The sequence below is a fragment of the Oxyura jamaicensis genome, chromosome 9 (genome assembly GCF_011077185.1).
Source record: "Oxyura jamaicensis isolate SHBP4307 breed ruddy duck chromosome 9, BPBGC_Ojam_1.0, whole genome shotgun sequence".
NCBI classification, from domain to species: domain Eukaryota; kingdom Metazoa; phylum Chordata; class Aves; order Anseriformes; family Anatidae; genus Oxyura; species Oxyura jamaicensis.
In genome coordinates this window covers 25514016-25540123 of record NC_048901.1, presented here as the reverse complement: position 1 = coordinate 25540123, position 26108 = coordinate 25514016, and the positions used below count along the sequence as shown (strand labels likewise).

Sequence of the window (26108 nt, the reverse complement as noted above, 5' to 3'; positions counted from 1 at the left end):
GGAGGATGTGCGGCAGCGCCGGGGGCCCGGCCGGCACGCCGTGACAGCCCGCGCCGCCCCCGGCCGGCGCCGCGATCGCCGCGCCCCGGCTGCCGGAGCCCCTCCCCGCGGCGGAAACATGTCCAAGATGCCGGCCAAGAAGAAGAGCTGCTTCCAGATCACCAGCGTGACCACGGCGCAGGTGGCCAGCAGCATCACCGAGGACACGGAGAGCCTGGATGACCCTGACGAGTCCCGCACCGAGGACGTGTCTTCTGAAATCTTCGATGTTTCCCGAGCCACTGACTACGGCCCTGAGGACGTCTGTGAGCGGAGCTCCTCCGAAGAGACTCTCAACAACGTGGGCGAGGCCGAAACTCCCGGCAGCGTCTCTCCCAACCTCCTCCTGGATGGGCAGCTGGCCGCGGCTGCTGGCGGGGGAGCTGCCGCTCCGCCGACCGTGGCCCCCAACGGGGGGGCTGTGCCCAAGAGCTCTGCCGTGCCCCTGCCGGCTGCTGCCCCGGGCGCAGCCGTGGTAGGAGGCAGCGGTGCTCAAACTGCCTTGCCCTCTACAGGGCCTTCTGCATCTGCTGCCCCTGGGACGATGTCTCAGACGGTGGCTGCTGCGTGCAGCTCACGCTTCAGGGTGATCAAGCTGGACCATGGCACAGGTGAGCCCTACAGGCGAGGACGGTGGACGTGTATGGAGTATTATGACCGGGACTCAGATGGTGGTGGTGTCCTGGGCAGGACTGGAGATTGCATTAGGCACAGCAGCACCTTCGAGCAGGCTGCTCAAGAGAGGGACAGTGGTCTTGGTGCCACAGGAGGTTCTGTCGTGGTTTCTGCTGTGCCAGCATCGGCACATGGCCCTGATTCCATAGCTGACAGTTCCCTTACTGCTGTGTCACAGCTGCTCCAGACAGAGAAGATGAGCCTACAGCAACCTAGTTTTGTCATTGGGCAACAACAGCAGCCGCAACAACCCATAGGTGGGGCCATGCCTCAAAGTACTGCTCAGCCTATGTTTTCTGGGGCTTCAGTAGCAAGTCAGCAAATGATGGTGCCACAGCAATCGCAGCCACAGGTGAACTCGCAGAGCGTTGCACAGGCTGGACCCAATGGGAAAGGCATGGCACCTCCAAGTGTAACAATAGGCCAGCCCAGCATGCCTGTAGCACAGCAGCAGGTGCAGCAAGCAAGCATACCAGTGACTCAGCCTCAACAATTTGCTTATTCTCAGTCCCAGATTCCACCACCTGTACATCTAATGCCAACGCAACCTTCTGGTCAGTCTGAATACATGCAACACATGACAATTATGCAGTCTCAAGGAGCTATTCAACAAGCTGCTGCAGGCTCTGTTCCAAGTACTGTGGCTTCCAGCCTCCCTGTGGGCCAGGTGACTGGCCAGAATCCCTCACCTGTGGGAGCACCTGTGATGGGGGTGTCAGCGCAGCCGGGTGAAGCGGTCGGACAGGGATCGGGAGTAATGCAGGGTGGTCAGACACAAGCTGGTCAGACTGCCGTTCCGCAACCAGGAGGTGTGGTGCAGCAAGGGATTGGACACGCGGGGGTTGTGCAACAGAAATCTGTGACTCAGCATCAAATGGGTGGAAGCAGTCAAGTGTCTGGAATGCCTGGTGCTCCCCATGCTGTGGTTTCTGGAGTTCAGAATGTGCCTGCAGTTGTGCCCGGTACAAGCGTGCCTAGTGTGTCTACCACTTCTGTTACTATGCCAAATGTCCCTGTTACGCTGGTCCAGTCACAACTGACTAGCCACACTTCTGTCAGTAGAAGTACCGGTGTTGTCCAGCAGCAGCATGTTGGACACTCCTTAATACAAGGCGCCCCTAACGTACCTACGAATCTGCCACAGTCAAACCTTGGACAGTTTCAGACTCAAGCTCAATCCATAGCAAGCCAGATCGATGATACTAGAAGAAAATCAGAACCCCTACCTCAGCCACCACTTTCTCTCACAGCTGAAAATAAACCTCTTGTGAAGCCTCCCATTCCAGATGCTCTAGCAAACCCTCTTCAGTTACCTGCGAGTACTCCTATGAACAGTCTTGCCAGCTCTGTGTTTGGCATATCTATTCCCGTTGATGGTGATGAAGACAGGTATGAGTTATTTTTTAACACCGTAAAAATACCTTTTAGTAAGGGGGTAAAAGAATCCTTCAACTTACTGTCAAGTTTTCTATCAGTTCATATTTTTTCAAAAAGTCTTAACTGAAACTTTACTTTTTTTTGAACTGTACAAAACGTAGCAGAGTGTTTAGGCAAGTAGCAAACTGTAGATTTTCTTAGGCTGCAATTGTGATTACTTTTCTCGCAAAGCAGGGCAAAAAAACAGCAAGAAAGCTGCTTAATGCACAAATAATTCATCTTCTGAATCAAAGTGACTGAAAACTGTCTGCCCTCCTACACATAATTGCGCAGTGTTTGAAGAAGTCTGTTCGCTCCTCTCCTTTCCCCTGAATTTACTGTAAAACTGCTGAATGACGGCCAGGTTAGAATAACACTCCACTGCTGTATTGCACTGTGCCTTGCTGTCTTAGGGCCAACCAGTTGAGGTATCTCGGAAAACTTACAGATTTCTAACAGTGATTCCATTTTTTAATTATCCTGCATCTTACATTACCAGTCAGTAAGGCAAGTACTTGCATCTGGACGTGAGTGCTCTGTGGTGACATAGTGGAAGCTCTACAGATAACAGCTCTCTGAATGAAACTTCGCTTACTTGAGTGAAGATGTAGACGCAGTGGAAAGCAAGAAAACGTATTTTGAGGTTGTAATTGAAAAATAATTAGGAACTGTTGATTTTAATAATGTCGTGTAGCATGTAATATGAGAAGGCTTGCTGAAGGCCTGAGAGAGAGACTGAATTTTTGATTCTTGTAGACTTGTCAGACTGCTCTGGAGGGTAGCATGATAACTAAAGCTGTTCTTAGTGACTGCTCCTTTGAGAGAAGACTTCCAAGGAAAGCAGTGTTTGAGCATTGAGTTAATGCCATTAACATTTATTGTTGGCATTTTGGGGGAATAAAACACATGGTTTATACTTGTTTGTATCTTTAAAAACAGGAGTAACACCTTTTATGGAAAGGTCTGATGTGCCTAAATTATCCTTTAGGCCTTCCCCTTCCCTTGGAAGAACACCAGACTGTATGATAAGGCTGTCGGCGTTGCTTTGAGTGCCTTTTAGTAAAGCTGCTGCGTGTGTGGGGTCAGGGTGTCTTGGATGGAGAAGGTACCCCAAAGACAAATTAATCTTTTAATTCTGCAGTAACAACGACCTTGTGCTCGCTGGAGCTTTGCCTAGCTTCATTTGAGGTGGTAACCTTACTGATACCTTTATGCAAGCAAGAGCTGGCTAGAAGGCAGTTGAGTTCTAATTAAAGTCATAAAAGACTCAGTTATACAGTTAAATTTTTCTGGTGGTCGTGCCTATCTTAAGAGGATTCCTGACAAACTCTTCATAGTGCCAATAAGGTTTGATTTCAGCCTGGTATTTTTAATAGTTCAATATATTTTCAGAAAAAAATGCATGCTTTTAATCATGTTAATGACTTGCATTCATTTTGCATAGCTTGTAATACTTAATGTTTACATAAAGTGTAGCAGCAGACATGACAGTGACAAGTGAATCCGTTACCTAATGGTGAGGGGACGACTTGTGTGACTTCGAGCTGTAAGTTGCAATCTTTGTGTTGGATAGTAGTGAGACAGGTCTTGGTAGCCATGCCCTGAACAGTGATTTTTAAAAGTTATTTTTGTGTAGTTTTATTTGAGGTTGAACCACCTTGCAGCACTGCTTCGTACGTTAGCTTCTAAAGCTTTCTCAGAAATGTGGCCATGAGAGCCACGAGTGAGAAGCAGGAACGGATCGGAGTGCAGAGTTCTTTGTACGTGCTGCCTTACGACGTGCAGCAGGGAAACTAGTTTGTGGTTATCTTGAAATAAATGTGTACTTCTCAGTTGTCTGCTTCTGTGCTGGGTGATAAAAACCTAGTCATTTGCTGAAGTGGTGCACTGTGCAGGAGCTCTGTGTGTGTCTCTGCCAGCTCGGAATAGCTTTATTTAGTAGCAATGCTGGTAAGTAATGAAAGCTTACTCTAAACAGGCCTACGCATCCTACAAAGTAGGAGACAGAGATCTAAGTTCTTTTACTTCCACTGTTTTCAGGCAAAGGAGAAAAGCCTAACAGCTTGTGAAATGCTGTTTTACCACTTAATTTATATTTGCTTTACTTGGTGAGAAGGCTTTGTTATAAAATTACTGTTTGTTTGCTGTTTTCCTCCTTCTACTTTTTTCCTCTCACCAGCCATTTAGATTACACCATTACTCCTCTGGGCTTATTCCCAGCTGCCTAATGGTTTGAAATCAGTGGTGAAATAGTTAATGAAGACCTTCAAGTGTCATTAAGAGGCTGAGGGTTGACACTGCAATAAAACTAATAGGGCGCAAAGGGAGCTTGCACATCATGAGTCACTGCTTCGGGCTGCCTGCGGGTTCAGGAAGTTAACGCTTGGTTTTGTGTAGGGAATTCACTTTGTGATTGCAAGACCTAGACATTCTGTGGAACGCATTTTTCTTTCCAGCCTTACTGTGTGACATTAAGGTTGTAAGCAGGTGTCTGCATTTCTTCTGACACCTTTGACTATATTTGAGCATTTTTACATGCTTGAAACTTCACCAACTTGTATAGATTATTCTTATAGTACTTTTCTAAAATAATGATTCATCAAGGAATACTGTATAGCTCTAAGTATCATGAGTTCATCTAGTAAATTATTCACTGCTTCCAATATGAAGAGGAGCTATTTGGTAAAATAGTTTAGGAAGAGACCTCTTTCAAAACAGACCGACAGCTATAGTAAGAGACAGAGGCCTATTATAAAATGCTAGACAGCTCCAATGTTGTTGAAAAAAAGTTTTGTATTATTCCTCTCCTATGGTCTACTGTTTTAGATTATCCTACATCTAAAGTTGGGGTGGAGGAAGTGATGCATACACGCATTGAGGTGTGAGGAGATGATACATGTATAGAACTATTTATCTGTAGATGTAGAACTGATTTTTTTGCAAGGTGTGTTGCCTAAAAACCTTCAATTTCCTGTCTTCATAGTCATTTACACGTTTATGATAATATAAATGAAACTGCGGTTCCTTGTGTTGACCTGCTGAATAATGATGAATTGAGTTACCATGAAATCTTATGGGGCGGGGGGGGGGGGGGGCGGGGTCCAGAATAAAAAAGTCTTTGACACATCTCAGCCTTTCTTTAAAAAGCAAAGCTCTGTTACTTAGTTTAGGGATCTAAATTGCTAAGATATTAAAAAGAGAAATATATTTTTGAATATAGTTATGAAAGATCTACTGCATAACATTTTTTCCTCTCAATGTGTCTACAAGTAGAATACAATGCAGCAGTATGAAAGGATCGAGGAAATGCTATGGTTACTGAGCTAGATGTGGATACTGCAATCCATTTTGAGTTTAATGTCTGCCAAATGCTATGAAAACAGAACTGGATCTCATGTTCATGTTGACTGGTCTTTATATGCTGGTCTTTAACAGCGGTATGTTTCAGGATCAGTGTATGTCAGTTCCTCATTCACCTTTATGTCCATGTGTACCCAAATTTGTAGCTGACAGGCATAATGTTCTAGCTGGTTTAATGTTTTATTTTAGCTCTTGGGGGAAAAGAAATATGTTGCCTCTGTTAAAAGAATGTTACTGAGAAAGCTTGTTCAAACCTCTTGGATGTTTGGCAGACTTTGGGGGCAAAATATTACTAGGCATGTTGGAAAAGGAGCAGAGTATGGATCACTTTCCAGAGATAGCTGACCAGCTTGAACTGTGCCGGCTGTATTCCAGGAATGCTAATGAATGGCTGCAATTGTGGGCTGTCAGCTACAGCAGCTAAACTGTTGAAAACCTGGCTGTACAGACTTCTTCACGGCATATGTCTCTCTGCTTAGTTAAATCACTGTTTTGTGTAGTGTGCTAATTGTTGCTGACAAAGTATAATTGTTGAAACCGAGCTCGTTAGACCTTATTCGTAATGTAAGGAAGAAAGAAATGGCTTTGGCATGGGCGTAACTTTATCATTTTTTATGTATTACCCTGGTAGCATATTTTGTTGTACTCCTGAAGAATTAGTGTTCTGCAAATGCATACCAGTAAGCAGTACTTGAACTGCATTGTTACTGAATTCTGTCCCTTTCTTCACTGTATTTGTATGGATCTGAATGTTTTCATCTCCCCATAAGGGTTCTGTGGAAGAGGGTTTGCAGAGGCAGGTGAGAATGAAATTCAGGTGTGCTCTCAGAGTGCCTTCAGTTTAGTGGCCAGAACTGCAGCCCTTGGAACACAGTTGAGATGGGACCTCCGAGGTGAACGGTACAGTTGGTGATATCAAATGATAGTTAACGCAAATAAAGCTGCAATTGGTTGCATTCATGTCTTGTACTTTCTATAGCAAAAATTCCATAAGGTAACTCTAACACAATGTTTTCTAGATCATGGAAAACTTAATATGTTGTATATTCTTGAGTGTTAAAAGGCATTTAAACAGAGAATTGTGATTGCTTGTTTGACAGTGCTGTTTTCCAGCTTACACTTTTAAATGCCTTTGTTAAGGGCAAATCCATACAGTCTTAAACCTAATGACGTATAATTGTTTCAGATGAGATTGTTATTAAAAGGAAGAAAGGGGGAAAATACTTGAAAGAAATTCACAAATTTAAACAATTTGGCTTGTTTTGAAGACTGCAATATACCAGCGCTGAAATAAATGGTTCTCTGTACCTTATACTCCCAAGTATTTTGCTCAGCTGCTGTTTTTTTTTTTTTTTTCTACTTAACTACAGCAGAGTGCAAGTTTTCTATAGTCAGCCTCTTTCTCAGTGCTGTTTTGTATGATAGAAATAACAGCATATGTTTCATGGGAGCTTTTTGGAAGTTCTCATTAAAAGGTGAATATTTGAGTCTTTAGGTTTGTTGAGCTAGGCAGGACTACTGAGCTACTGCCAAACTACCGGAACTGAAATTGCTCTCGGACTGCACATTCTCCCAAGTTCCTGATAATCCCTTACAGCCTAAAGGGACCATGAAGGGAAAAGGAACTGTTCCCCGTGACTGTACAGGATATCAAGTATCAGCCTGTTGCATTTTGAGGTTATATATTTTTTCAGTTATAAAGCTGATGATTATGAGCTTCCACTGCTCATGAAAAATACCAATTTTGTTTATGCGTTTTGTGTGTTAGCAAAGATTCTTTAAGATTCTGTGAAAAATTTACTGGCAAAGTATGAGTATTTTGGTTCTGGTAGATAAATCTAGATTGTCAGCCTCAGGTGTTTACAAATTCATGTATTTGACAAACTGTCAAGATAAAATTATAGTACTAAAGCTAGTATATTCTGAGAAGGTTCTCTGGGCATAAAAGGTTGCTTGAAATGTAGTATCTTTGTTATTCTTGAAAATCCCTTTATTTTTAGAATTAAATTATAAATTAAAATATGTATTAAGTGCTAATAAATTCTTTGTGTTACAGGATAATCTATTTTTACTCACGTAAGGCAGGTGAGTTGCCTATTCTGTCACATGGAGGACAGCTAGATGCTTGTCTTCTTATATGTTCACGCTTTGAAGCTAGGAATAATATTTGTATCATGACAGCTTGAGTGAGTTCTTTTCTCAGTGCAGTGAGAAGGTGGAAATACTAATCAAAATAACGGAGCGCTGTCAGCTGTCTAGCATGATGACAGCTGGCCTGTTGGTGTGATGCTCTTTCAAGTTTACAAACTGAAAGAGACCTGTGTCAATAGCAGAAGACAGCTACAGAATGGGACAGGCTGGGTTTGGAGGCACCTCCAGGTCCTTCCTGCCCCAGCAGGGCTGCCCAGGGCCACGTCCTGGCAGCTTCTGAAGGTCCCCAAGGAGACCCCAGCACCCTGTGGCACCTGCTCGGCACAGAAGCATTGCCTGGGGGGGGGGGACGGGGGAGGGTGACAGGGAGCCTCCCGGGGGCTCCCTGGGTTTGTGGTTTGGGGGCTCCCTAGGGCTGCGGTTTGTGCCCAGGGCCTCTGCCCCTGGTGCTGGTTTGGAGGTTGTGAGGTCCTTGAACACCTTGACCAATCCTACAGTGCCATCTTGAAGCCAAGTGGTAGCTCTTGTGCTGAGAGTGTGTTAGTTATAACTTCAGCTGAGCGCACGCTTGCATGAAATAGGTTGTAGAGAAATTGTAAATGGTGTAGAAAGGCAAAGAAACTTGCAAACTGTGCCATACATAGTCTAGATTCTAATATCTGCATAAAAAGCTAAGTACTTAAACCTGTTTGCTAAAAGATGCTTTCTTGACAGGTAGGATTTTGCTGAGTATCCTTGAAAATCTGTTTCCCTTTACTTTTTTTTTCCCCTCACAGTTCTTGAAATAAATATTGTTGTCAAAGAACAGGAACTACTAGTATTTATTGATAGCTAAAATATCTTAAACTGCTGTACTGTAACTTCATGTGCAACATAAGGGGATTTCAATTTGGGGCTTTTTTCTATGAAAATTAATATTCTCAAGCAAACTGTTCACTCTGCAATGCCTCTTTCATCGATAATCAAACTTTTTCCTTTCATCAATAGGTTTGATGAAATCTAGTTTGTGGGCAGAGCAAGCAGTAGGAGCCTAATCCTCTGTAGTAGTAAGTTCATGTGTATTAATAAATGCTTTCTTCTTTACCATCCAAGCTGAGAGTAGAAATCAAAGTAATTCTCTTATATTGAGAACTGAATTAGTGTGAAAGGAATAGTTGAATTTCAGAGTATTTTTCTTAAATGTAAATGTAAAAGATGAGCACTTCTTGAACTCTTAGGCAAAGTTCCCTCCAGGAATGATTGTTAAACTAGTGCAGTTACAGACCACTGTTATTTAGTTACGTCTTACGATGAGGTGCCTCCCTTTTATCAATTCACAGCTCTGTGTACAGAAAGTGTGCTGTCCCACTGTCCTCATTAATTTTTGCCAATATAATTGAGCTGTAACTCTTCCTTCATAGAAACATTCACTCATGCTTTCAAAGATTGTAATAAAATCAAGAGAAAAGTCTCACTTTTCATGTTCCTGTGTTCTACTGATTTTGTATATACCAAAAAATTGGCAGACAAAAGCTACAAAGTGACATTAATCAGAAAAAGCCTTGAATTTACTGGTGGCAAAACTTGGTAGACCTGAGTGAATACTTAGGTATAGTTACACCTAAGACATCTCATCTGGTTAGCTTCTGTAAAGCAAACGTACAACAGGCTCGTAGATATTAAACTACTTAAGAAATTAGTTTGAATTTAATGTTGCCTCAAAAGGTTCTGGTATTTTAGACAAGATTTTCCACAGTTGATAGTCAAATTCGTAAATAAAGAAACACTACCATAACCTAAAAAAGGCATGGGAAAATCAACCAAGCAACCAAAGTGTACACGGGGGTGGGACATGGACAGGACGACTTGCTGTTTGATACTAATTGAGAGCAGAAGTGAGGCTGGGTCACCTTTTGTCTCACAAATGGCAATCACCTCAGGTGTGTCTGTTCCATAATGCTATGAAATGGTATCTACTTTGGAACAAGACTATCAAGGACTTTGAGTATGTTTAAAATGTAATGGTGAGTCAAGTAGAAAAAATGTTTTCTGCAACTATTCAGTGCTGTAACAAGTAGTGAAACTGTTGGCATCTCTTCTGTGTAACTCAGGAGAATAGTGATCCTCCTTGGGAGGGCATGGTGGAGGTACCAGTGACTGCTTTGTTCCGAGCTGCGTGCTAAGTGCTCAGATTATTTGCTGTATCCCTCTGCTGTGACTATTATTAATGTCGATCACACCTGCTCAGTCCATGCTGTATTCTCACTTTCAGTTATTTTAAGTGTTTTTACTCTTTTTTTCCCTAGCGAATGTCAGGGCTAAAGAATGTTAAAAGTGTGTTTCAGAGATCCAGGCCCCCAGAGCAAGGGCAAGCTAATGCCATCATTTCAACAGACCAAGCGGATGGTAGTGAAATGTCTCTGTCAGATTTGCTTACAGTGACCACTTGACAGTCATCTCATTCACTTTCTCCTTAGAGACCTCTAGTCAGTACAAAAAATATTTTCCAAAATCCTCTTGGTGGAGAAGATAAGGGCTACTGCTCTGATCTTTCCTGTGGAAAGGAATAGGCAACTCTGGTAGGAAACTAGTTCTTTTCTCATACTTCAAATCCAAATATCAGGAGTTTGAGATGCAGCTTAGTTGAAAAAAAGCTGTTAATGTCAGTCTGATGTTGCATTTCAGGTGATACGTGCTTTAGCTCATTAGCTGCAGTTACCTAAAGTTGATCTTTCATCATTTCTGGAAGCGTTGAGAGGGAGTGCACAGCTTGTTTGTAAAGCATCTGAAGCATTGCTGGTGCTGTGGACAGTATCCTAATTGCTGCTGTACAGTACATCCGGCTGGTCTTTCATCCCCGTCATCTTGAATTATGTTGCAAAACTGCTGTTAAGCATGTCCTATGTTAAGTGATTTTTTTAGCAGTTCAATTTTTCTTGATTTTTCTGGTGGAGGTCAGACCTGTGCTGAATGCTTTGTTTCCACTTAATGATATTTTCATTCACAAGTAGGCTATGAACCATAACGTCCATGGTGGTTTGGAGGCACTGTCCCAAAACCAGTCATGCTGCCTGCTAATTTAGTCAGTCTTTCGTGTCACAGTAGTTAAAATGCATCTAAAACTGAATGCAACAGTCTAGTTCTTGCTGTTTTTCTCAGCATATGTATTTCAAATAGAATGGCTTTAAAGAAGGCTGTCAATGGAACTACATAATTAAACATGTCCTGATAGTTTTAATCTTTTTTCTCCTTTATTTCCACATTGACTGCCCCAAGTTTAATATTTGCCAAGTCTCTCATGTAAGCTTTGTACCCTGGCTACTATGTTTTGTAGGTAGAATATCAGGAGATCCTGCAGTTGATTTATAGTAGTATAAATAAGACTTGGAACAGCTTTTAAAAGGGAACAGCTTTTAAAAGAGGAGTGGAGAAGGGATTTGGTTATTAGGCTAAACACAGTCTTAAAATGCTGTAAACTTTGCAGGGAGTTTCCTGATAAGCTGTTGTCAAGTGACAACAAAACCCCTGGTTCAGCTCCTAAAGAAACCACCCCAACTGTTTTCATCTGAACACCAATTGTAGTCAGTCTTCGCAGGTTGTAGCTACTAGTTACATAGCAAGCTACTAGTGAGACAGCCTTTTGGTGATCAGTACAACATATAACTGAAAACTAACTTCTGTTTCAAATGCTTCTAAGCAATATAATCTTGTATAAATTTTAGGAGTTCTTTCTGTGCTCTGATAAATATGGCTAAAGAACGTTTTTATTTTACAGATGCATAGTTAGGTTCCTATAAACTTCTGTGCAGAGGATAAAGAGAAGCTTGCTGCTGAATTTCCCAACCCTTCTGATGCAAGAGCATTACTCTATAATTAATGACCTTCTAAGAACAGAAACACAAGAATACAGGATGCTTTACTAATACTTTCTAATCCTAACATGCTACAATATGAGCTCTCTGTGCAACTAGGAAGAATTTTGTTTTAGTGATCACTCTTCACTTTCCACCAGAAAAGTAAATGAACTGTACAACTGAAATGAAAGGCAGCTTGGTTTCAGAGTATAAACTAGTCTTTCTTTACTTCTTTCTATTCTGTTTCATAGTTAAATTTGGTTCCTGTAGAAATTAAAGTTCTTGCTAGTGATCTCATGAATTCTCAAAGAATTGTGAAAGATGGGCCGATGGGCTCTTTTGGGGATTTAAGGGCCTGAAATATTTTGGAGCAACAACTATTTGATCTCTTCTAGAATCACCAGGGATGGGAATTCCACCATTACTGTAAGAATTCTTTTCCATTCCTTACTGTTTGCATGGAAAATGATTCTGATGTGTAATATAAACTTTTTCTGCAAGTTTAAACCCAAAAACCCATAGTATTTTTGTTGTGCTTATACCCAACAGCTATGAGATTTTCTTTTCCTTTTCAGAAATTTAAAAGTACATGAAGCCTAGAACTGTTTTCCATCTCTTTTCAATGCTTAATTTTCCTACTTATGATACTGATTAACTGGGGGAGAGGAAGGGAATGGAAAATAACATCCTATAGTGGTCTTACCTGAACCTTGGTATGTTTATATTCTTCTGGACAGTTTGCATCTGAAACTGTAAGAAATCTAAGTTAGGGGCCAAATAAAACAAGACTTCAGTTAGTATATGCGTAGCTTGTGTAAGACTGAAGTATCACAACTTTGATACTTCTGCAATATTTTTACTTCTGCTTAGATTCTCTTCTGTGGAATTGCACTCAACTACTGATTCCATGTTTTGTAGTTGTGCAGCTGATTGTTGCTACCAGAGCGTAATTATTCATGCTTATCCTTATTGAATTGCATCCTTTTTATTTCAGACCATTGCTCCAATTGGGCAAGATCTTCCTGAATTCTATTCCTGCTGTCCAGAGTGCTTGCAGATCATCTGCAGGTATAAAGATAGTCTGTACTCCACTGTCCAAGTCATGGATTAAAGTTTCTTATAACAGACTCGGAGGAGACCCCTGGAGAGCTCTGGTTGATGCATCCTTCCATTCTTCCACTGAACTATTGGAGAGCCACGTGTACAGAGTAGTTGATCAATTGTGGACCCACTTTGAATAAGCCATGATCTTAATTACAAAGATGTCATGCAAGGTGGCATTAAAAGCACTACTAATTTAATAATAATTAGATCTTCTGTGTTCTTTCTATGTGAGGCCTGTTAATTTTTTTCATAATGAATCTTTGTTTTGCATAAGCTTCTAAAATGGCAATTTTGCTTTGATTTTCGTCTGAGGTATTGAACATGGGTTGTTTGACCTGTTGGTTTCATGTTTTTCACCTTCACAGATGGGTACTTTGGCATTTTTAGTCTTCTGCACCATCCCTGCTCTCAGTTAATCACTGATACTGAGACAGAACTGTCTGAGGTGGAGTGGTATGAACTTTTACTTTGACACCCTGAAAAATTATTGGTATTCTTCAGGTATTCCTCCTTTTGTGGCCTTTAACTGCTGCTGTTCGCCAGTAGTTGAAACATGCTTGGTTGTGTAATGAGCAGCAATGCTCCTAGTCTTCCTTCAGAGGTGGGAGCTGGAAACAAGGCCTCTGTGGGTCGTGTTGGTAACTGGTACTCCCAGAGCCAGTACCCTTATTCAAATGAAAAAGCATCTGTCTGTGTACTTGAAAATTTGCCAGCTTTCATGGGCATGCTTTCTAGCAAAGCAGAGCTCTCTTGAGTAAAGTTTCAGTCTGGCACCTGCTTGCCTTGATTAACAGCAGTGGGAGGGAGGATACCTTCTAAATCCTTCCAAATGTGAGGTGAGAGTTTGGATATGGTTTAGACTTCCCTTTTAAAGGGACAACTTGATGTTTCAGGTATGCAGAGAACTGTTAAAATTGTCATCCTTTAAATTTAGATCAAATTTCTGTCATGCTAAAGCTGTTGTTAAAAACGGTAATTCTGGAGTGAGTAGAGAACATCGGAGTTTGAGCGTTTAGAGGAAATAAATCTGCCGTAGGACTTAATCATAGAGAAATAGACTCTTGTACAAAGTGAGATGCAGTTTGAATTCTAAACTTGCTATGCTAGTCATCTGTCATAGGCTCTGGATCTAGAATCAAGCCATCCTTGGGAACACCTGTTCTTCTCCAACCAGAGATGGAGAAAGAAATGCCTGGTGTACCTCCTGTGGAAGAGCAGGGAGCTCCTCTGGTGAAGCGCTGGGGACACCCTCTCTAGCTGGCTGTTGGGCCCTGCTGTAAGTCTGCCAGCAGCTGGGACTGAACCTTGGTGCCTGCTTCTGGGGAGGGAGCCTCGGGAATCAGCTTCCCTGGTCCAGGCTGCCCCTGGGTGCCGTGGGGGCAGTGTCAGAATGACTTCTGGTGTTCCGGCAGTTGCGCTGCTGCTGTAAGCAGTTTTCTCGATTGTTTCAGCAAGCTGAAAGTTCAGTAATTCTCCAACCCTTTACAGTTTAATGTGGTTAAAAATAGATGCCTCAGCAGTCTGGAACTCAAACATCAGCTCAGAGCTGCAGGTCAGACATCAGTTACCTCTCTGGATTTGCTTTTTGTATTGAGATAGCGCGCTGCCCCCAATTAACATCTTGGTGAGTGAGATGCAGCTACAGAGTAGAAAATGTTAGTTATCTAAGGTAATACACCCTGCTGCTGAGATTTTTTTTTGTAAAAATGAGAATTTAACAAGGGTATCAGTGCAAAAATAGATTGTGTGAAATACATGCTGTGTGGTTGTAAGCCACAACCTTTCAAAGCTAACAGTAGCAATAGGGTTTTGTATGATGAAGTAAATTTATCTTGAGAGATAAATGACTTCTTGTTTACAGTCAATTTATGAGGAAGAGACTTTTACATATGCATCAGATAACTTAATTAGAAGAGGTTGGGCCTCATTCTTTAAGCAGAGGAGTGCTATTGTATCTGCAGATGCCAGTTGCTTTCTTTGTTATGTTCCTGCATCACTCATACGTCCTTTACCTATTGTGCTGCTACGTACTGCTTCTCCCTATAATTACTTGAAGTAATTGTCACTCAAGTGTGTAATACTTAAGAAAAAGTTCTAATGCAAAAGCATGGTATTTGGTCAGTTTGACCAAGCAATGTCTGTAGCAGGCTTTAAGCTAAATTCTTAGATGGTAGAGAGTTGAAGGTAGGAGATGGAGTGACAAACACCACAAACAAGTGATTCCTGATCTTTGCTGAGACACATGCGTTATTAACTATTAAACTTGCTAGGTTGTATACAGCTGTCATGGGAATCAAATTACTTCAGGTTAATAGCGTCTTACGGTGCTGCTTCTGTTATGTTTTCTTGTGATTTCAAGTATACATACAGTAAGTGTGCTTAAATGGAAATAGTTACCTTGAAGACAGTTGTTTTAAGAAGCATTCTTGCTGCAAACTTAGAAAAGGGATGGACACCTGTGCTTCTACGTTGGTATAAGCTTCTGATCTTGAACTGCCTTGAAAAGGAAGCTGAGCCAGTACTGACTCTTCTGAAGATTGCTCAGCTAAGCTGTTAAATTCTTCTCCATGGCTGGCATAGCTACACCAGTCTCAGAATAAACAGCAGTACTGATGAGTTTCTAAGCTTAGATGTAACACTGATACAGCTACTAGCAGTGGAGAGTTTTGACTTTGTGCTTCCTCTAGTATCCTATAAGCAGTAAGTCTTCAGATGAGTGTTTGGATAATTATGGTCTTCAAATTACACTCTTGGTATAGTTGCTATCTGTGGGCGAATACACACTGAACAAGGAGGGTCAAGCTGTCTTAAGGGTTTGGCATTGGTGACAGAATTTGTGCCACCGTGTCCTGTGTTCAGAAAAGTTACCAGTCTGCTGGAGCCTTGTGAGAACCGGGGCAGTAGCTGGTGCACTCAGGTTTACGGGTCAGCAAGAGGCCCAACAACAGTTGGCCCGTTGTACATCAGGGGAAGCGTGAGGACAACTGTGACAACCACTTACAAAGTTAGCAATATCTTCAATTCTGTATTTCCATTTTAACTTAACCTGTGTTTCAGTTTTAACTTAATCTTTAGTAGGTTAAATGTGACCTATTTAGCTCTGACTTGGAGGTCCAGTTAGAGAACTCCTGTGTTTCTAACATAAAGTAGGGTGTGAGGTAGAACAGATATACTGGGTAGTGTTCTAGAGACACTTTGTGAAATGCCTTGAATTTAGGTATGTATAGCACTAGGGTGCAATAGAGATTACTCATAGGAGACTATCAGCATGCTATGAAATGTTTCATTAATAGCTTTTACTGTATAGTCCTTTACAGAAGCAACATGAAATAGCCTGAAAATCAGTAGGAATTACGGAATCAATGTGTCTTTAATGGAAACCCATAGAAACAGTAAGAACTTTCAGCCATTGGACTTTGTGGACAAAAACTTAACCTGTCTGGATAGCTAAATTATTTTGGTAGAATAAGAGAGTTAGTATTTATATTATATATCCGTTTTCAATATCTCTGTTTGATTCTTGGATCTCATAGGAATCCGTCAACTGCATTCTACCAAGCGTTCCATTTCAACAAGTTACGTGAGTCAAAGACCTTCTGGGATAGGTATGAATGCTTAAATATGGAATGCATACATGCTGAGGTATGCATGAATGGCTTTGCTCTATGCAAGTTTCTCGTCATTTCATTTGCGCAGAACTGTTGCTTGTGTTCAGAACTTCATGTTGGACCTCTGTTGCCTGGAAGTCTGAAAGCAGTCATGGAGTTGAAATATCTATAATGAAACTCACAACTAAAGTCCAAAATGCTATTTTTCTTCTTCCTTTTTTATGCATGTATAATAAAGTAAAAGTTGAAAGAGTTTAATGCTGGTCAGCTAATAGCTGGCCTTCAATAAAGCATTTTACAGCTTCCTTTTCAAAAAAAAAAAAAACTTTGACATTGTGACTCTTAAATCCTATGTCAGAAAAAAGGTTGTGAAAATGTTGTATTTAAACACAATTTTGATAAAGTTAAAATCTTTCAGGCTTGAGGCCAGGAAAGGAAACTTAGTGGCTTGTTTTCATTCTGCTTAAGTTAAACAACTAGATGGGTAACAAACACCAACTGTGACAAGGTATGAGGACAAGGTAAGCTTACTAAGTTGGCATTGAATTCATGGCGAGAAACTGCAATGAAGTGCAACAAAGTCATATTTGTTACAGATATGACTCGCCAGAGATGCATTACTAATTCATCAGTAGCTGCAAATGGTTTCTTTCCTGCACTTTAATGATTTTGAAGTTTTTTTTTCATTGTCAGCATTAAGTCCTAGTGATTATGTGACTTAATGTTTTGCGATGCTCTAGCCTGTCACAATACTGCTTAGCAAGCTCAGTGGAGTACAGATCTTTTTTTTTTTTTTTAAAGTATTGGTAACAATTTCATCACTGTACTGGCTGCATTTGACTTGAGAGGCTCTTCAACTTACAAAAGCTTAACTGAATCCTTTAAAGTTTGCTTGGCAATAATTTGTATATTTTACAACACTGATGCTTAAAAGTAATGCTAATGCATCCTGCTGTTTTTTTTTGTTAAAGTGCTAGCTTTAGGCCAAGTTTCAAAAGCACATCTTTCTTTTCTTGTACAAATGAGTATTTTTGTGTTACGCTCCGGATGATGCCATTTCTATGTATTTACGGGACAGTGCTAGTATTTATGTTCGAGGACTTACTTAACTGAAGCAAACTTCAGGGCCTTGAGTACAAGTTTAGTATATAAACCAAAAATGCACTTTAAGATCTGTCATTTATTTGTTTCTCTTATTTTTGTCTCTAACTTGAAATAATCCTTAAAAAAATTTTCAAAAAAAAACAACAAACAACTAAAATTGCTAGTGATTACAACTGAGACAAATATTCGATTCCTGTATAATGTCCAAAACAGGCACTGGAAATGAGAGATACAGGAGAAAAAAGCAATATAAGTGGCTTCTGAAAAATAGTCTTGTATCTTTATTGAACACTTCATAGCGAAAACAAGCATTTGTAAAAATGTTGAAGCAACTTCATCAGGGTTGGTGCAAGTATTTCCAGTGAAAACCTGACGGGAGCTGAAGCCCGGTCCATGCTCCCTCTCTGGGCCCTGGGCATGCGGAGGGAAGCCCCATCAGGATGGAAGCGGTGGGCAGGGGCAGCCTCCAATGCCAGCAGGAGCCTGTTCTCAGGCCTGAGTCATCTGATGGCAAGTTATGTGCTTTGGGGCTTCTGTGGTCTCAGGTTTGTGAAAGAAGTCTCTGCCGCAAAAAAAATGGAAGTCCTTCTGAGTTCCTCAGAATCCCTTTTTCCTCATCCCAAAACTTAGTGGTTCACGTACTGTGGAACATAATGATCTTAAACCTGGTCGTAGGCTTTTATATTATGTTCTGCAGCTCCTTCAGAAACAGTCTGTGAACCTCAGGGATTTATTCGTTAGGAAAATTTAGTGCAAACATAGAAGAAAATCTTCCTGTGTAACTGTCGTATTGTTCTGAACAAATACGGTTTATTCTCCTGTGAGCAGCCATCCCCTGGGACTATTTGAAGCCAGCAAAGCTGGCTACTTGCTACCACAATAGATAGATATTGCTAAAAATTCTTAACTAAAATAGAGGCAAGTATTTCTCACTAATACACCTTGGCAGGGAAGAGTGATGATAACATTCATACTGTTAAATATTAGTGAAATGAGGAGCCCTGCAAATGTTTCCCCTTAGTTTTCACCTAGGTGTTGCTCAGGGCATGAGTCTCATCAGTCTTTCTTTTTGACTGGTACTATTACTTCAGAGGATTAAGAAGAGTAATGGCTTTTTGGCATATTCATATGAGTGGATGATGGCTCTTCTGGGGCACGATTTCCTTTGTGTGGTAATGGTAGCATAGGAACTTTATATGGATTTGCCTAAAACAGCAATCGTTGTTGGTAAACTTTAATTCCAAGCAATATGATCAAGTTTCCATTGCATTTTTATGTGCAACATTAAAGATTCATGAATTTTAAGTGTTGCAGGAGATCAATTAAACATGCCTTAACTCCTTAAAGAATAGATAAGGCTTCTATGCGTGGACTAGTTTGGCTAGTGGTAAGACATCAAGAGGTGCATAGTTGACTATGGTAACTCCACAGTGAGGGGAAAGAACAAGTTAACATGTTCTGTTTTTAAGTGAATTTCAAACCAAAACAATAAGCAAGTATGGGTATGCTTTGAAATACTTTACTTATCCTTTCAGAAAGGTTACTTCAAAGTTTCATTTTAAGTGATAAGGAATGAGCATGGGGAGGTCACTTAGTTCAGGGATGTCTCAGATTGTGGTTTATGATGCCATCTTTCCCACTTTCAACTATAACAGGACAGATCTAGTGCTAAAGGAAGAGTTCCCGTGTGTTAGCTATGGGACGTGACTTGCCACCATCAGCATACCTCTTGCTGTTTGTTCTGCAGGTAGTCTTTCCCGCTCTCACAGGGTCAGCAAAGCTGAGTGATAGGCTTAATGTATCTAAGGGTAAGAGGTGAAAGTACAGTGTCTCTTGACACTGTACTGATGCTGATATTAATTTTTTTAAAAAAAAAAAGGCAAGAAAATGCAAGGAAACTTGTGCATTCTGGGAGTTTTTTTTGGGATGACCTCCCCACAATAAGCTTCTTTAAGGTAGTATGTCAATAATCAGTAATATGGCTAAACACAGAACGTGCTTTTAAACTGGAAACACAAAGCTTCAAAATTGGCTTGCAACATCCTGTCACTAGGATTTGCAGTCTCATTTAAATGTGAAATGCTATTACCTAGTGTAGTACTTGACAGTGCCAAAGTGGGACTGTTTATAACTCATGTTCCTAATGCATTTAATTTTGATATAAAATACATGCACTACTGAGGACTGGAACCTGTAAAAATGAATGTTCTTTTTTAAGCATACAGAGTGAGTTAAGTTGTAAATGCCTTTCTTTTGAAACTTAGATTCTTAGTCTTTCTACCTAGCTTTCAAAGCAAATTTTGAAGTTGAGTACAAATCTCTTGGAAGGATGAGGGGTCTATATAAAGTCACTAATGGTGAAAATACTAGATTGACCATAGTGGTGCTTGTTGAATTCACCATCAAAATGGGTTATAATGCATACGTGTGTCAGGTAGTGCTGAAGGTGAAATTTTCCTCCAACCATTAATGAAGTCAACGTTAAGGCATTAACTTTTTTTGCTGTCTTCTGATCCACTGATCCTCAACTTTTACATCATTTATTTTATTCACTTTCCTTTGAACAGGGTCATTCAACTTTTTGGAATAGGCTATAGTAAGCAAGTTTTCATGAACCATAGAATTACACTTTGCAAAAAACACTTGTCTGATCACTATGTAATACCAGTACTTCCAGTAACTTATACACTGGCAAATGTTGTGCTAACAGGCCTACCAAAGGCTTGTTTCACATTATTATAGCTTGTTGATGTAACATCTTTCCGTACTTGTGGGATACCATATCTCCATAGGAGAAATTTTTGTAGCAGTGAAGTCAGAATTATACAGAGGTTTTAACAATTGCACTGCGCTGTGGAAAGTGCCATTGCTCTACATTAAATATAACATACACTAGAAATCAGATGTGCACTTAGACTTACCAGTTATCTTCTTGTTTTCTTCATTTGTATGTACATGGTTGTCCAAGAGGCTTCTCTTTTTTTGTTTACAAGGCATTTGAAACAAAATATGCTGTTTTTGAGTTGTTTATATATGTTAAGAATATTTTTCCTATGTAAAGAATTATGAGGTGCAAGCTGTAAGTATTGGATAAAACACTTCTGTTCTAAAAGCTGCATACCTGATTGTGTGCTATAGCTAAGCAGTGTTATCAGTCAAATCTAGTTTTGCCCATTGGTCTTTTCAAAATAAAATGTGAAAACTATAAGCCACCAGGATTTTTGAAATTATCTAAATGAGGATTTTTCAGACTAAGTAGGTTTTTGTCTATCTGCTGTGTATGGTAGAAGGACCTTTCCCAGAGATAGGAGGTTAAAAAGCAAAACTGTAGTTGTGAAAAATGACAAGGACTACTGTAAGGCTCACCTTGGGTGCAGTGACCTTCCCTGGTCGGTTCCTCACCGCCCGTGGCAGGACGTTATCCCCCACATGTTCCAGGGGTCTCCCATTCTGCTGCTTCTCTGCTGTGTTGTATTTCCAGCAGACATCTGGGAAGTTACGTCTCCCTTGAGAGCAAGTGCTAGCAGTCATGATGCTTACAGCTGCTTGTGGATAATTTTCTCTGCTTCTTCATCCTGGTTGGGTGCTCTGTAATGTACTCCAACCACAGGATCTCCCTTACAGGCCTTTCCCCTCACTCTTACCAGAGACGCTCGGCCCTTCCTAATGCTACCCCATCTCCTCTCCTTCCCTGCGTCTCTGGAGGAGCCTGTAGCCATCCACCTCAGCGCTCCAGCTACACAAGCCATCCCGCCGTGTTTCACCAAGGCCTGGGATATCGGTGCCTTGAGACTGAGCCGAAAGTGCCACTTCCCCCTGCTCTTTTTCCCCCTGCTACATGCATTTGTGCAGAGGCATTTAAGTCGAGCCCCTGCACAACTGGAACACATTTCTTGTTAAATCCGTGTTCAGCATCTTAGTTACAGATTACAGGCTTTGTTTACTTTACCAATAGAGGCTGTTACTTTCTCAGTCTCAAAAGCTAATTCCCTTTACTTGTAAATGATTGGTGCTAGGTACTGGTTGTTTTTGTGGGACTCTGTAAAATGGGCTTCTCTAAATAGTGACATATTCTTTCAGCAGCGAGGCTTTGTTTCATATACGTAACTAATATTTATGACCACCTTGCTGATACTCATTGTAAAAACCCTTAAGTATTTTTTCTTAGTGTGTGGTATCAGTGAGTGTTATGTATTCTTAAAGGGGCAAGTTTCCAAGCCTGACTGCAAACCTTCCATTTTTCCCGTATGTTAACTTTTTTTAACGTGGCTGCACACTACTGATAGCAACTTCCTCCTCTGGTAGAGCGTATCAGTAGGTATCACTAGCAGGCCTGGCAGGTAGTCCAAGAACCACAGTCTTGTGTCAGACATGGAGCTGTGGAGTGAAGTCGGACCACCAGGACCTAGTATAGGAGGTCAGATAAGGAGGGTAAGGAGAAAATGCACATGGTTTGAATTTATTCTGTGGATGCTGTGGATGTGTTCCTCTGCTGAGCCCTGTCTTATCCCCTGGGGTGGGCTACACCTCTTCTCCACCTAGAGAATCAGTCTGGAGGAGATCAGGGGACACCCCGTGATTTGTGTTCCTATATTGTGACTTGAAAACAACCAGCCTAAAAATATTAAGACCTGAGTTGCTGTAATCTGGTATTTAAAGATGTAGTTCAACATCTTGTTTCCCACAGTAAATACTTGCCTTCTTGTACCCATGACTGAGATGTTTTGTAGGACTGCTCTGCATTAGTATATCTTCTGGAACAAGGCTGACTCATAGCTGTAAGCAGGCAAAGGGCAGTGCATTTTTTAGATGGTTAAACATGATCCACTGAGAATTCACTGGAACTGAGTAAATAAATGCTCTTGTGGAGTTCCAGGTCTCTGGTCATGTCTTATACTCCTATTGACTACTGCTGCTTGGTTGCAAAGCAGTAAAGACAATGCAGATCCAATTACTTCCTAATGGGAAGTAACCTTCAAGTAAAGCCAGAGAACAAATATTACACATTTTCTTCTTCAATGCTTTAAAAAAAGCAATTTAGCAGAAATTAAACTAGAGGTAAGGACCTCATGAATATCCCATGGATCCCTGTTTTCCCCAGGAAAGAAAGATGAAAAATGAGGCAAGGAATTAAAGCAGTTATTGTACTGTCTATTCAAATGTATTTTCCTGTGTGTCATATATGTAGTCTAAGGAATTACAGAGCAAAGGAGCAGTGTCTCTTAGGTGCTCTAACTGTCCTAGGCAATATGGCCTGGGGTGACAATATGTGATTATGTATTGAACCTTTGACCCTGAAGCTCTAGCCTTTCAGAAAACATGTTCTAGGAATCCTATGCGTGCCAGTAGGTGCAGAGTTTTAAACAAATGATGTGGTAATACTCACAAAGTTTTCTGTTTATATTTACAGCGCATCTGGTGCAAGTGTTGTTGCCATTGACAACAAAATAGAACAGGCAATGGTAAGTAAAGAAACCCAAGCTATTATTTCTAATAGGTTCAGCGGTTTGTCATTGAGTATTAAGTTTCCAGCTGTTTTGTCTTTCTACAAGTCAGTAAGTTTCCTTCAGTTGGGTCAGACTGAGAAAAAAGGATTTTCTGTATAAGCTACGGGACGACCACAAGGCATTTCACTTTTAACTTAGTGACGTTTTGCTTATATACTTGTCACTTACATTGTTGGCCCAAAACCATTCTTAAATGAATTTTTTGTATAAATTTCTGTGAACAAGCTGAAACTGAATTTAAAGCAGTGCTGAAAATAGCAGGGGTCTCTTATTTTAGTGATGTTCATTTCTGGTTTCTTCATTGTCAGTTCTACTGTGCCATCCTTCACGGTTAGTTCAGCTTCAGTTAAATTCAGTTTGATTTTTCCTTGTGCTGATTTAGGGGCTTTCTTACTTACTGATTTCCGTACTCCTCAGTGCTTGGGATTCAACACTGGACTCCTACCACCAGGTCAAAACTTCAGAGCTGATGCTTTCATTCTGGGTAGCTGCATAATTCTAGGGCTTTGTCTTCAGCATAACTGAGGTGACAAGGCTTCACGAGATGGCAGGTGATGGTTTAGTTGTACTGCAGTCCTGCCTATCAAAGCTGTTCGTGGGAGAAAGCTTCATTTAAGCAGTTAACACAGGCCTCAAAGGCCATAAGGATAGGATAGTACCTGAAGGTTACTGTTGTCCTAATACCCTGTTGGATTATAAATACATGCAGTATAACAATGCTGTATCTACTCAGGTTACCTTAACTTTGTCAGTATTCCTTGTTCTTCAGTGGGGGGTGAGGTGGGATAGAAGTCAGGTATAACAGAAACGTGCTTGGATTGCTGTGTGCTAGAACTTAGTTACCATGGAATGCTGCAAGCAAAGCTTTGGATGTATGGGTCACTTTATAGTGAATTAAAGCACTAGGTTAACTGTTCTTGAAGGCTAATTTGTTCAGGCTAATTATAAATTATTTATAGTAAAGCAGTGGATTCTGGGCTTGGGATGGAACAGAACCGTTCTGTCAGTTGGACTAACTGTCAGCTTGTTCTTTGCAGGATCTAGTGAAAAGCCATTTGATGTACGCAGTAAGAGAAGAAGTGGAAGTCCTGAAGGAACAAATAAAAGAATTAGTTGAAAGAAACTCTTTACTTGAACGCGAAAATGCACTGTTAAAATCTCTTTCAAACAACGATCAGTTATCCCAACTTTCAACCCAACAGGCCAATCCTAGTAGCACTTCACAAGCGCAAGCAGTGATAGCACAGCCTCCACAGCCAACACAACCTCCACAGCAGCCGAATGTCTCCTCAGCGTAAAGCTTTCTTGCCTCGTTTAAAAACAAAAACCTGAGAGCAGTCTGTCCTTGTGTGCCACTGATGTTCTTTCCACTTTATATGAAAGCAAGTAGCCATGCTTCTGTTGTGTGTTTGGCCTTTTCAGTATTAGACAATCATTCTCCAAGAGCTTTCCCTCACTGATATGTTATGAAGTGCGTTGGTGTCTGTTATGTCATCAGTGCACAAGGGGAGTGGTAGACAGTTGTTAATGCAGAGAATGCATTTGCTTGGTGTGCCGGAGTGAGGTCTTTAAGAGCTTTGGTGGCTCTCTGAGGTTTCCATTACCCATGGGTTACTTTGAGCCTTGCTATCTTGTAAGAAGTAACAATTCATCTTAAGAGCCACTGTTCTTTCAATATAAGTAACATTTGCCTACATTAGTTTCATTTATTTGTTTTATTTATTACAGGGCTGCTATTTTCATAATGTACATGAACAATGTCACAGAACTTTTTTAATTTTTTAATAAATGTATGTATCAGTAAAATGATAGATGGGATTGCGTTTAATAGATAAAATGTTTAGGCAATAATTGAACAAAAGAATCCTGGCATATTTCTAACACTAATGGCAATTTACCTTTGGTATTTATTTACGGTAGTAAAGATCCAGCTTGAATGTAAATTTTGTATAGAGTGTAAGTATGAAGACCATAGTGCATCTGTACAGGTAGTCACCAGTTATTGTGATATAATAAATAATTGATGGGCTATTTTGATGAAGAAAACTTTGCTCATTTCTGTTTCTACTTTCTAATAGAGAGAAATTGCCACGATTCCTCTGCTTTTTGACATTTCGTATAATTTTTTTTTGGGTGGGAATAAAAAGCTGTGAAATTGTTCAACCTACTTTGTAACCAAAGAAGCAAAGCTGTGTAATTGAGTTTTTTTTATTTTATAATGCACATTCTTTATGTATTTTTATTTAGTGTTTTCTCATTCACAACTTTCTTTGCTGTCTAGCATGATCTGCATGACCTATAATCTTTGAACCACTTTCGTACCTCATGTTTTTATCCAGCACTCTTATTGTAATATGTAATAGTCTGTGAACAATGTCAAATAAAAAAGAAAGAACAGCTGGTGTTGGTGGAGCTGAGCTAGTGTGCTATGCACTAGTTGTTTAAAAAAAAATGAAGTGAGCCATCTTTTGTTCATTTAAAATGGTGTTTTGAATTTCGTATGCAGAAAACGTTTTGTTACATTGCAGATTTTAATGTATTTAATAAATGCAACATGCAGATTAAGTGCAGTGTATACTGAGTATTTAAATTAAAAATGTACATTTCATAAATACAGTTTCAAGTGAGACCATCATTTGTGTAAACTAACACAGCGTGTCAAATTGATGTATAAATATATATTTTAACACATTTTCTGAAATTAAATTGCAGTTTTGCTGAAAATTTGTGGCTGTAGATGTGGTTACAATGTAACTAAATTCTGTAGCTTTTTAAAATTCTGTAGTTTTTTTTAACAAAACAAAGACTACTAGGGAGCCAGTAATGGAATAATGCTGAAGTTCTAACTGCAGTGCTGGAATTCTAACTGCTTTTCTTGCAGTATGAACTTGCTTTGTTTCCTTTTTTTTCTTGGTGTGGCTTTTGAGGGGTGTTCTGGGAAAAGCATAACTCTAATGCGGTCAGTGACTCTACTGGTTTGTTCTTGTACCGATCGCTATCTGTTGGGGTCTTGAAATGGTTTGGTACCTTGGTGACATAAAGCCAATAACTTCTCAGAAGGTTCTGCAAAGAGCACCCTGCACAGCACACCTTCCCCAGGAGCGGTGTGGGGCACAGCTGCGAGCTGCTGTTCCAGAGCAGACAGTCCGGCTTGCTTCTGGGCCTGCGCCTGTTCTGTCAGTGTGCCAGCATTTACCTCCGCGTTCTCACCCTCTGTTTGTCTCAGCTCTGGTCAGGTCCATCTGTTACAGAAAAAAAACTGGAAACTGAGTTTTGGTGCCTTCCCTTCCTCTCCGGTGTTCAGGAGCTGA

General features: G+C 40.6%; 1 protein-coding gene across 2 annotated transcripts; it reads left to right on the top strand.

Moving 5' to 3' along the window:
• The first annotated feature begins 6 nt into the window (after positions 1 to 6).
• TSC22D2 (TSC22 domain family member 2) lies at positions 7 to 25413 on the top strand. Of its 2 annotated transcripts, XM_035334583.1 has the most exons (4): positions 7 to 2103; positions 16112 to 16183; positions 22701 to 22752; positions 23835 to 25413. In XM_035334583.1, the coding sequence occupies exons 1-4, from the start codon at positions 119 to 121 to the stop codon at positions 24093 to 24095; spliced, it is 2370 nt and encodes a 789-aa protein (XP_035190474.1). In that variant the 5' UTR covers positions 7 to 118; the 3' UTR covers positions 24096 to 25413. The 2 variants fall into 2 exon arrangements, with proteins under 2 accessions (XP_035190474.1, XP_035190475.1); XM_035334584.1 differs by lacking the exon at positions 16112 to 16183.
• The last annotated feature ends 695 nt before the right edge of the window (positions 25414 to 26108 follow it).

What these genes read in the sequence shown, in the direction of transcription:
- TSC22D2 (XM_035334583.1), top strand. Translation starts at nt 119, where the DNA reads ATGTCCAAGATGCCGGCCAAGAAGAAGAGCTGCTTCCAGATCACCAGC. An exon ending in TCAAAGACCTTCTGGGATAG is followed by an intron (nt 16,184 to 22,700) that starts GTATGAATGCTT and finishes TTATATTTACAG; the next exon opens with CGCATCTGGTGCAAGTGTTG. An exon ending in ACAAAATAGAACAGGCAATG is followed by an intron (nt 22,753 to 23,834) that starts GTAAGTAAAGAA and finishes TGTTCTTTGCAG; the next exon opens with GATCTAGTGAAAAGCCATTT.